At 34.4% G+C, this 12616-nt stretch overlaps 1 protein-coding gene across 1 annotated transcript; it reads left to right on the top strand.

Annotated features, from left to right (window-relative positions):
• The first annotated feature begins 413 nt into the window (after window positions 1-413).
• On the top strand, window positions 414-6509 carry LOC137826015 (uncharacterized). Its single transcript, XM_068631853.2, has 2 exons — window positions 414-1036; window positions 4810-6509. The coding sequence occupies exons 1-2, from the start codon at window positions 771-773 to the stop codon at window positions 6185-6187; spliced, it is 1644 nt and encodes a 547-aa protein (XP_068487954.2). The 5' UTR covers window positions 414-770; the 3' UTR covers window positions 6188-6509.
• Window positions 6510-12616: the final 6107 nt, after the last annotated feature.

Raw genomic sequence — 12616 nt, 5'->3', positions numbered from 1 at the left:
CCATGAAGAATGTTGAGAAAACGTTCTAAAATTATTTTATCTGAATAAAATATAACTAAATTATTAAAATGTTAAATTAATGTGAATGAATATTATAAAAAAGTATAGAAACATTTTAAATTTCACTTATTAGATCTTGAGAGTAGTTTGTTTAAGTTAAAAGCTTTATCAATCATGAATAGTATAACTTCAACCTGAGTGAATTGACTGAACCGAGCTATAATTATTAAAAGAATGTAACTTAACTTCTTAAAATAATGATTTTTTTCTATTAAAAATGCAAGACAGCATCATGTAATAATAAATTTAGAGTTTGATAACTAAGTTTTATCATTGAAAATACTTATACATTGCCAATTGAATAAAAATCATATTCACTATAAAAATGAATAAACTTGCTTTTATAATTAGATGAAGATATAAATTTGTTATCTCTCTAAGTGATGGGTTTTTTCCCTCTTTATTATGAAGCTTTAATAAAGGTAAGGTGTGTTCCATTTGAGCAGCAACAATGTACTTTAGGTGATGACATTAATCCACAACACACCATTTTTACAACATCCAAAGACAGTCCTAGGATAAGAAGTGAGGAGGGAGAGAGGGAACTCCAATCTTTTGCACTTTGTTTTGTTTTCATTACATCATTGTCTTCTCTTGTTCTTCTTCTTTATCATTGCTGCCCTACCCATGATCTTGGAACTGAGATGCCTCATTGATTCACATTAGATCTCAAGTTGAAGTCTTTGAAGATACCCATTACTCACACAGCCATGGGGGGTGTGAGTCTGAGGGAATCATGGTGTTTCTGCAAAGGGGTCAGCAAGTCTGAGAGAATGAAAGCTGCAATCTTTACAGGGAAGGGTCAAGCCATGGCCACAATCACCGCCATTTCTCCAAATGGGGTTTCCGGTACCGGATTTTTAATCCACCGGAACCTTCTCTTGACCACTCACACCAATCTTCCCTCGGTGGTTGCCGCCGACAGTGCCGAGATCCGGCTGCACAATGGTGTTGCTGCTACTCTTGTTCCTCAGAGGTATCCCTATTTGACGATAAAGCTGTGATTTCATTTTTCTTGCTCAAGTTGATGTCAAACTTGGAAGAAAATGTAGCCAAACTGTCATTATCTTTTATTTTTTGAAAACATTTTTTTTGGGGAGGGGTTAAGTTTTTATGTATTTGTTAGGTAGGAGAGGGAGATAAGTAGGCTAGTGGAGGATTAAACGATGCAAAGTGGTTGGCTTTTGTGTTAAGATTTGTTTCTAGTGTTGGTAACCAATGCAGTTAATGTGGTAAAGTTGGATAGGAATTCAATTCTAAAGGTTGGAAACACGTTTTTGTTAGAATTTGAAAGAGTTATGTGTTTTTGGTAAGAGATCTTGGTATTTGAAAGCTACTTCTGGCTTTGACTTATTCAAGTTGGATCGGGTAGATTCACTTGTAGCAAAGGCTTCTATTACTTTTTCTTTTTTATATTTTTGAACTTGATACGTTGTTCAAGTGGAACCGTGCTCTTTGGCACTGTAGCGACAAACAATTAAAATGAAATATTAGCACATCTTGGTTTTCTGAACTATTTACGTATTCACAATATTCTCCTCGCTAGTTTTATCACTGTACAACACTGGGACACATCTCACATCACTTTTTTCTTGTCTCTATTTTATGTTCATTTGGTGATTTATTTATTTTTCCTTTGTTTACTTTCTGTATTCTTGCAATTCGGTGAAGTTTGAAATTTTTTATACTTGTTTGTTAACAGTTGTAGCTAACACTAGTTCATTTTATCAAGGACATTCATGTAAAATATTAATGGTGGATGCTAATTTAGTTTATTACTTTTGGGAGGTAACCTTTACACCTGTGTACCAGTATCATGTGATTCAATTTCCATTAGGTGATGTATTTATATTGTTTTGCATATTCACATATTTTTAAGCTCAACTATTTAGTTTTCAGTACTGTCTGCCATATTCTCACCAACATGGCCTACTAGTAGATAGAAAAAACTACCAACTGTAAAGTACGAAGTTCTATATATATATTTTGAAACTTTGAATTGATTTAATTTATGGTCAGAAGTAGCTATTTCTAGGCATAGCAGACCAGACTAGTTATTAAGAATTACTGTAAATATTGGCTTGTGTGGTGTGTATTGGTGTCAATAATCTAATGTTATGCACAATGTTTCAGAAATGAACAATCCGTGATAAATGGCATAAAATCAAAACAACCTAAACAAATTCAAAGTAAAAAAAAAATAGTTTTGATGTTTTAGCATTTTTCTAAATTTCATTATCTAATTCTTTTAAGAATTTGGTAGAGCTAATGTTCCAAAAGAAAAGTAGACATAGAACATGTTTTTATCCTTATTGCAGATTAAATCAACCCTAAAAAAGTGTTTGGGCTCATTTATTAAATTGTGATATTTGTCATAGCTGTGAATGATACTGTATAGTTAGTTATACAGTTGTAATCAATTAGTATTATCATGTCATATTTCATCTTAAAACCAATTGACATTAAGTGAAGTTGTCCAATATATATATATAAGATGCACTCTAAGAATTGAGACAGATGATGTAGGACTTCCCAATATCCTCATGACAAAGGCTACAAAAGCTTAGTTTGTTGTAGTAACTGTATATTTCTAAGGCTGTTGTTTTTAATGTCGTCAAATTTCCCTTTGCTTCCTCTGGGCCTGTCTTACCTACATCAGATGTTACATCCAAATTACTCTCTCTTGGTGTCATTTACCTTCAGTTTATGACTTGACACCCCCTAATAACCTTCAGCAAGCTTTATCTTCTCCGCAATGGAAATTAGCTATAGAAGATTAATTTTATACTTTAATTGCTAACAGGACTTGGTCTCTTGTTCCTATGTCTCCGGGAAGAACAGCTATTGGTTGTAAGTGGGTGTTTTGAATAAAACAAAATCATGATGATACTATCAACATGTATAAAGTGAGTCTTCTTCCTAAGAGTTTCCACCAAACTCCGGACTGTGACTTCTCTGAAACTTTTTCCAGTTGAAAACCTGTCACAATTTGTATCATTTTGACTTTGGCGCTTTCAAATCACTGGCCTATACTGTAGGTAGATGTTAACGTTGCCTTCATTCAAGGCTAGTTAGTTTAGGATGTTTATATGTAGCAACCAGATGGCTTCAAATCAGGCAATCCTAATCTAGTATGCAAACTGAATAAAGCAATTTATGGTCTCAAACAACCCCTATGCATTGTATGAAAGGCTCACCAAAACTCTTACTGGTTTTGGTTTTACTCATGTTTAGTGTGAGGTCAAAACTCTACCTAATCAATCACTCCTTTTATCAAAACAAAAATGTATAAAGTATTTACTTCATGGAGCTGTCGTGATAAAAAGTCTCCCTGTTGGATTAAACTTTCCAACTTGGTTCAGATTATATGAACGACTCTACATTTAATAGATCAGTAGCTGGTGCTTGCAGTATATTAGAGTTTTTTCCAAGTCACAGTCCTGGCTTGCGTTCCAGAAAAAAACACACATGGAATTGGACATGCTCTTTGTTAATGAAAAGGTGCTCAACGAGTCGCTTCTCAGGATCAGCTACACACATTCTCACTAACCCTATTCCAGGGACAGATTCATTTCTCTAAGGACCAAAATCAGAGTTTTTAGCAAGTTTGAGTCACACTGAGTTTGGGGGAGGGGGGGTACATGAGAGTGTGATAGTTGTCAATGACAGCTGTATAGTCAGCTATACAGTTGTAATCTGTTAGTAGTTACTTAGCTCATTGTAATATCTATAAATAGAGAACTCTGTAATCACATTCATAATTTCATTTTAATAATATTTCTTATATTTCCTCTCTTCATATTTCTCAATGCTGTCATACATTTTAAAAAGCCCTGTAACTATTAATCTGGCACGCTTAATCTGAGAATTTTTATAAGTTATGGACATCTCATTATAATGCTTGAGTAACTTCTATTTACTATTTCCCCTTTCAAACAAGTTTCTGCTGATTTTATTTTTAGTAATTATCTATTTCATTTTACTCTTTTAGCTAAATTCATAATACAAAACAAAACATAGTTACACACTAATTGACTCTCACGAATGCAGAATGTGTCAGAATGTAGTATTGTGGTGGTATTGAATGTGTAATGGAAGTTTGCTTTAGTTTGAGTACTTTGTATCCAGCATTATGTATCCAATATTTATCATCTCAATTCAGACTCTACATTCTGAAACTTCGGTCAACATTTTCGCATAGCATATTTGAAGCTTCTCCCAGTACCTTTTTCCACAAGTAAATGCATATGACCTTTTGTTTTGAAGAGCAGCACCATTTATCTTTATCTGGTTTTCATTCAACTTTGCAATTTTATGTTTGTGTTTACTTTGTAAACCTATATATTGAATTACACTATGCTTGTATACTGTTGTCTTTTATGATGTAATTTACTTTGTTGTCTTATTTTTTAATGATTTTAATTGCTTATGTGATTTATTTTAAATTATGATTGCCTCACCGCACCACCACATCAAAATGATGTGAATAGGACACTACTTCAGAAAAGTTCCTTTGATGGATATTCAAAAGAGATAGGAGAGTTCTACCTATGTTTTTTCTACTCGGTTTTTCTCGTTCTTTTTGGGGGAGGGGGAGGAGCTACTCTTAGAAGATATATTTTATTGTATTCGGCAATGAATTTGATTACCTTATTATGAAAAAATATTTGTGGCAGGCACCATCACTTATAGTAGTCCTTAGAGTGATTATTTGTAAACTAGTGCATTGATTTTTTCATTTGTTTTCAGGTTTTTCATTACAAGTTCTGTATTAGATCTTACAATTGTGGGTTTAGATGATGCGGATGGGGACTCAAATGCACAGGGTCAAAACCCTCACTACTTGAAGACCAGTTGTAAAGCCAATCTGGATCTGGGAAGTGTAGTTTACCTTTTAGGCTACACAGAAGAACAGGAGCTCACTGTTGGTGAAGGAAAGGTGGTCATAGCCACTGACAATCTCATAAAATTGTCAACTGATGGAATTCAATGGAGTCCCGGTTCTGCAGGTTTTGATGTGCATGGAAATCTAGCTTTTATGATATGCGATCCTATGAAGTTAGCCACATCACCAAATACCAAATCACCTTCAACTTCATCGTCGTCGTCATCCTCTTGGAAGAAAGAACTCCCCATGCAATTTGGCATACCAATTCCTGTCATTTGCGACTGGTTAAACCAGCATTGGGAAGGCAACCTTGATGAGCTTAACAAGCCAAAATTACCTATCATGCGATTGATGTCTACTGGCCCAAAGAGCGAGCATTCATGTGCTTCCTTCACCCTGCGGCAAGTTTTCAAGTCAGCAGAAGGCGATGATGATGGCACCACATCTTCATCAAACAATGCATCAAAGGCAAGGGATCAGGGACCGAGCTCTTCTGCTGTTACCAACACAGTTGAAGAAGAAAGCTTGATCACTAATCCAAATGCTGCTCATGTACAGGGAATTCCCACCCCAGAAATATACGAATCGCCTAGAGTAACTGCTGTGCCACTCAGAAGGAAAGAAAACATACCATTGCAGCTTTTGGACATCAATTTTCCTCCAAGGTCAGCCAAAACTGCAGTTTTGGCACAATCATCCAAACCAAAGTCAGCTGACAATCATACCAAAGACCCTTTTCCTGAAAACCAAGCAGAAGGCGAACAAAACAAGCACACAAGGCCAACAACTCCTATTCCGGACGTTTCCTCAACAGGGTCTGTCAATGGAGCTGCACAAAGCGAGGTTCAGTCTAGCTCATCTCCTGTGGAAGTACCAGATATGCAAAATGGATATAGCAGCGAAGGAGAGACCATGTACTCGGCAGAAACCGCCGAGAGCCGCAACTACACCAGCCCAAGAGAGTTGAAGTTTCAGCAGGTGGGTAGGAGCCAGAGTTGTGTGAGTTACAATAGGTGGGGTGCTGCACCAAGAAGCCAAGTTGCTCGTGGGATGATTGTGGAAAATCAGAGAAGCTTTATGCATGTGAAGAGAATGTACTCACAAGGTGCAGCAACTTCTCAGCGAAGCAATGACTATTTCAGTCCCACTGTCTCCTCAATCATGAAACGTAACAGCAGCTCTAGCAAGCCACCTCGGCAAACTCCTGTTCATTCTCCTTCACCCAGATGGATGTTCTGATTGATTCATACTTCATATATGATGATAATTTCAAGTTCATAGAGTAAAATTATTAAAATTTAAAGAGAAAGAGTATAGTAGCTTTATGTTTATATTCTTTTTGTTATCCATATTTTTTCATGCAACACGCAAAGACACTAAGTTATGGTGAATAAGAAATTTAAGCCAAAATGTAGATTTCCTTCTAAATGACTCAAGGTGATTTACTGGTTCCTTTTGAGTACAATATTCCACCCTGTATTCTCTAGTTATTGATGTCAACAGAACTTTCTTGGCTATTATGTAAATATAAATCCAAGTTAATATTGAAAAAAACAGTGTTCTATCTGTGCTGTTCTTGCTGCAAGAATGAAATTAAAATTATACATTTGATTATTCAACTCAATTTACTCAATCATTATTAACAGTTTCAATCCAATAAAGCATTTTAAATTTAATATGAAATAAGGCTTTGAGCATGGTAACAAACTCTTCTCGATGAAAACTTTTTACATCCATCATTTCAAATTTTCATGAATCAAAATAGATAAATATATTATGGGTTCTTTTTATTACAAATTTTCATACATCAAAATAAATAAATATCATGGGTTCTTTTTATTTAGGTTTAGTGGTGTTATAATTTTCAATTTGAATATGTTGAACCGACTAAAATCACATCTATGAAGCACATTATATCAACACACTCAATTTTTAAGAACAAATTAAAGAAGTATATTTAATTTTTTATAATTATGAAAATATTGATTTCATTCAATACTTCATAAAAATTCAAAAATCTTCAAATACTCAAGTAGTAGTTGTATATAAAATTGATTTCGTTATAACATTTTAGATGTGATTAAACTAAAATTATGGTTAAATACTTCTTTAAATGAATAATTACAAAGAAAACAGAATTGTAAACTCCATATATTTATACAATGATTTTATCTATTAATATTTGAATAATTCCTCATTCAATTGATAATTTCTTCATTGATAGATATTCTCTCTTTTCCACCTTAGAAAGCAAACATTATGTCAAAACTTTCTTTATAGAAGAGACTTCTTTATGTTAAGTGTTCTTCTATAGATAGATTATTCATTATCTCAATACCTCCCTCTACCTCTTTTCATTCCACAATATTTTGTGAAGGATTTTTTCAATTTCCTTAAATTTCATATTAATCGATTTATTTACCTTCACCAAATTCTCGTTATTAACACATCTCTTAAATACACATACAAAACTAGCTTTATTAAGCATGTTCTATGACAACTCTTTACTAAAATATTTTTAGACAAAAGGACTTGTTATGTACAATACAAAGTGTTTATCCGACCCTTATTGGAAAAGACTCCTTGTGAATTATGGAAGGATATAAAACCCAACATTGGTTAATTTTCATGCTTTTGGTTTTACTTGTTATATCATTAACACCAATGACCAAATTGGAAAATTTGTCTCCAAGGTTGACAAATGAATATTTTTAGGATACTTTAACATATCAAAGGTTTATAAAGTGTATAACTCGTGTACCTAGATTATAAAGGAAATCATAACTGTGAATTAGATGAATTTGAACAAATTTATAGGAAAATATCATATCTTGAAGACAACTTGGCAGATCTTAGGATTAAAACTTCATAGAAAAATCGAGCGGACAAAGTCAAGTCAACAAACAAAGAAAGATCATCAAATGTTAAAAGGGGATTAAACCCAAAGGAAGCTTCAAGTGAAGGTCTTTTTGTCCCAGATCACACAAGCCATACCTAACAGAAGAATGAAAAGTTCATTTTTGTCTCACCCTAAGAGAAAATCCTTGGTGAGAAGAAAAAAGGCGTACAAAACAAATCATCTTTAGAGATGAAACATCTTTTCCTTTTGTGTCACAAGTGAAACTGAATAGTTTAGAAAAAGCTCTAGTAGACAAAGACTAGATCCTAACCATGGAGGAAGAGCTCAATCAGCTTACTAGAAATAACATCTAGACATTGGTTCCTCCTTCCTCAAATGAAATTGTGTTCATAAGAAGTTAGGTATTTTGCAACAAGCTAAATGAAGAAGGGAAAATGGTAAAGTTATATTGGTAGCACAAAGCTACAACCAACAAAATGGTATATATTTTACTAAAACTTTTGTTCCAATTGCGTAACTTGAGGCTATAAGGAGTTTATTAGCTTTTAGTATTACAAAAATATTAAGCTTTTTCAAATGGATGTCAAAAGTGTTTTCCAGAATGATTTTATTGAAGAAATTTTGTAAAATAACCATTGATTTTAAGGATCCTTCAAAATTGAATCATGTTTTTAAATTGAGAAAGGATTTGTATAGTCTTAAGCAAACTCCCAAAGCTTAGTATGACAAATTGGGTAATTTTCTTTTAGAATTTTTTCTTGTGAGAGTAAAGGTTGATACAACCTTATTTCGCAAAGAATACAATAAGGATTTCATTATTGTAAAAAAATTATATATAAATGATATTATTTTTAGTACTATTAATGAAAGTTGGTGCAAGGATTTTTCTAAGTTGATGCAAGGAGAGTTTGAAATGAACATGATGAGGAACTAATACTCTTCTTACTGCTTCAGATCAAACAACAAGAGAATAACATTTTCACCCATTAATAAAAGTACATTATGGCAGACACAAAGCCAATGAAGATTCATATGCATTCATCTACTTAGTTAGACAAAGATGAAAAGGGTAAGATTGTAGATCAGATGATCTATCTAGGTATGATTAACTCTTTCCTTTATTTAACTTTCATTAGACCTAACATTACGCATAATGTCCATTTGTGTGCAAGGTTTTAGTCATATCTAGAAGAGTCTCGTTTGAAGATTGTTAAAATGATCTTTTGATACCTTGTAAGATCAACTATTTTGAGTTTGTGTTATAAAAAAATGTGAGTTTCAAATTAGAAGGTTTCTATGATGTAGACTATAATAGAGGCATAATGGAAAGAAAAAGCACCAATGGAGGATGTCAATTCCTTAGATCTTGGTTGACCTTTTGGTCGAGCAAGAAAAAAAATTTCATAGCTCTATCTACCATAGAGGTGGAGTACATGCTAGCTACTATTTGCTACTCATAACTTCAATGAATAAAATATTAAGTGGAGGATTGCTCTAGTTTTAAAAATAATACTTACATATCATGACAACATGATACAATCCAAGTAAACAAGGAGATGACCAAGGTCTCAAAAGACCATTCACACTATGAGCAGTCATCTCAACAATCAAGTCAAGACCCCACCAAATATCTAACGGACCTCACTAGAAGAAGAAGTGGGCATAGACCAGAACACCAAATGTTCTTTCTTCTGGTCTTCTTAAAAATAAAACATGTTGTAAATAATTTGGGCTCACTTTAGGGGTCCAAATAGCAAGATAGGCTAAAATAGGTGCCTTTAGCATAATAGGGGGGTTTTAGTTTGTGCCTAGCCCTTTAGGAAGGAAAGTTGATCTAACTTCTAGAAGAGCAAGCCTAAGGTGCGATTTTTACTTAGTCAAACCCTAAAGGAAGCCCATCACACATTTACCATCCTATCCTTGCTCATCTTGTTTTCCAAGGCACCCATTCCTATAAATAGGGTGCCTTACTCCATGTATTTCATGTTGAATTTTGATATAGAAGGAAACATCTGCACAATTTGTGTGAGACTTGTGTTCTCTTAGCTTAGGTCTTATCTTGTGAGAGTGAGAGCTCTTAAAGTGGAGGCCCTCATCACTCATCTTGGAGAATCCCCACACTCCAAGTGGCGTGTCCATTCCATTTCCATCTTCATAAGCTTTCTATCCTTCATCTTTTCATTTCATTTCCATACATCATGTTCCTTTGTGTTTATGTTCTCGTCTTTCTTCCATTTTCTATTTGATCATCTACATTTTAATTGCTTCCTTTTATGCTTTTTCATTTCGGCAAAGCATCATCATCTTCACCATATCTTGTGTTTTTCCTTTTCTTCCTTTGGAAGTGAACCTTCAAACTTACTTAACTAGTTAAATTTGTGTCCAGTGGGGATCTTCCATAGGTGATGAGGACCTAGGAGAGAGTGCGCCTACTGACCAAGCCCAACCTCCTAGGAGGATGACTAGGAGCATGCCTCAAGGCACAGGGCTAGGTTAGGATTCTCTAGCCACTCCCTCAGCACCTAGCTTGCCCTAGAGGATCACGAGGAGTAGAGCACAGGCCTTGGGTGCTGAGCATCAGTTAGTGTCATTATTTTTAATTTTAGTAGAATAGGTGTTCTTTAACATAAAGGGGGTGTGCTTACCACTTTAGCTTGTTTTTTTACCTAGTTTCTAGAAGAACAAGCCTAAGGTGTGGTTTGACTTAGTCAAACCCTAAAGGCAGTCCCATTTTTTAGGTTTCCCATCCTACTCTTGCTTCTTGTTTTCCAAGGCACCATCTCCTATAAATAGGATGCCATACTCTTTGTATTTTACATGTTAATTTTGAAGAGAAAAGTTACTCTGCACAAATTGTGTGAGAAGTTTGTAAGGTTTGAGTCCTCTTGGCTAGGTCTTATGTTGAGTAATGTGAGACTCTCAAGTGACGGCCCTTCACTCATCTTGATGACTACCACACCCCAAGTGGCATGAACCCCTCTCACAACCACTCCATAAGCTACTTTTCTTCCACTCTTTTCATTTCATTTATGTCTTTGTCTTGAATTTTTACTTTTGGTTTTTTCTTTTGTTATATGCTTATGGTTCATCATTTGGTTCGGCCATGACCACCATTGGTGTTTACCTTATTGCTATTTCCATTCTACATTGCATACCATCTATCACTTTGTATTGATTTTCATTTTTGCCTTTGTGAAGTGAACCTTCACACTTACTTAACCATTTGGTTAAGTTTGTGTCCTGTGGGAATCTTCCTTAGGTTTTCACCAGAAATTGCTAAAATCCCAACTCTAAGTAAAAGTGTCACCATAAAATGGAACCATCAAAAAGTTCAACTCGCATCATGTGGTTATCAGATTAGGTTCTTGAGCTTATTTTGCTTTGAGTTGATTTGACACTTTACTTTTCTTGCATTTTAAATTCCTTGTCTTTACAATCAAGCACCTTTAGTTTCTTGTCTTTACATTCAAGCACATTTAATTTCAGCCCTTTATTTTCTTACTTTTCAATTCGACATTTATCTTATCAATTAGCTTTGTTTTCGCTTTTGGATGATAAATTGTGTCTTCTTTTGTTATTGCCTCTTTTGCTTTGAGTCATATGTTCTTTAGTGTTTCTAGGAGTCCTTATATTTTGCTTCTACTTACTTTGCTTTTAATTGTGAAAGTTTAAAAGTAATTCGAAATTTGTTTTAGTAGAAGTAGATTTAAGTTCCAAACACAAGATTTCAAGTGATCAATTAAATTGAATCCCAAACTTTTGTGCTAATTAGAGGTCTATGAAAATATGCATGATCAAAACTATGGACATCTCATTTCCATAATCCAAAAACAAGTTAAATATATATATAAAAGAGAAGTGGCACAAGCTTTTGGTTCCAATCTCTTCAAATAGCAATATTTCAAATAGTGAGTTCATTTTGATTGGCAAATTGATTTCAACATTGTGGAATTTTTATCCTTTTGCTTTAATAATTTCTAAAGAAAGGAAAAATTCATTGTTAAAAGTTTAGTAAGTATCTTAGAGTCTTATTGTGTGCCTTTTCTTGCTTGTCTTTCTTAAAGTTTGGTCATACATTTTTTCTCAAACTTGGTTTAGCTTTCTTGTTTTGTGCTTTTCTTGTTTGTCCTTTAAAATTTCCTTATGTTTTGTTGTGGTCCTTTTGAGATCAAGTGATAAGGGCTTTGTCCTTTTTCATTTGAGAGAATTCAACACCAAGATAGACCTTTATTGAGAGGAAACTTTCTTTTTGAGTGCTTTGTGTCTTCTCCTCTTTGTTTTACACAAGGGTGACGCAAGATTGAGGGAGAGTGGTATAACTTTTCTTTCACTAATTGTTTGTTCATTCTTTGTATTTTATGGCTCATCTTTCTTAAGGGGAATCATGAAAACCTCAATCTCCCCAAAAGGCTTTCCTTATGGGTGAGTTGGCATCGGCAAAAAGGAGGAAGAGATGAGGCAATTGGAGGAGAGTCTCCAAAGGCTTGAAACCGCACAAGTAAGACAACCAAGGAGGTGGGAGCATAGGAGAGCTACAAGGAGCTTCACTCAATAAGGCAGCCATGAGGAATATGAAGATTGGAGAATGAATCAATTTGATGAAAGGCGCCAACATCATCACCATCCTTCTAAAATTTCTTTTCCCTATGTAAAATATTATAGTTTTAGTGGGGAAAGTGACCCCAACATTTACTTAGGATGGGAGGCTAAGGTAGAGAAAATCTTTAATGTACATGAGGTCCAAGAGGACCAAAAGATAAATTAGCCTCCTTAGAATTCTTAGACTATGCCATGTAGTGGTGGCATAA

This window comes from Phaseolus vulgaris, chromosome 8 (genome assembly GCF_051622355.1).
Source record: "Phaseolus vulgaris cultivar YP4 chromosome 8, ASM5162235v1, whole genome shotgun sequence".
NCBI lineage: Eukaryota > Viridiplantae > Streptophyta > Magnoliopsida > Fabales > Fabaceae > Phaseolus > Phaseolus vulgaris.
This window is presented reverse-complemented; position numbering and strand designations above follow the sequence as displayed.

Excerpts from the sequence above, each read along its gene's own strand:
- LOC137826015 (XM_068631853.2), top strand. The coding sequence starts at position 771 with ATGGGGGGTGTGAGTCTGAGGGAATCATGGTGTTTCTGCAAAGGGGTC. Across the intron at positions 1,037-4,809 it reads GCTACTCTTGTTCCTCAGAG|GTTTTTCATTACAAGTTCTG; the intron begins GTATCCCTATTT and ends ATTTGTTTTCAG.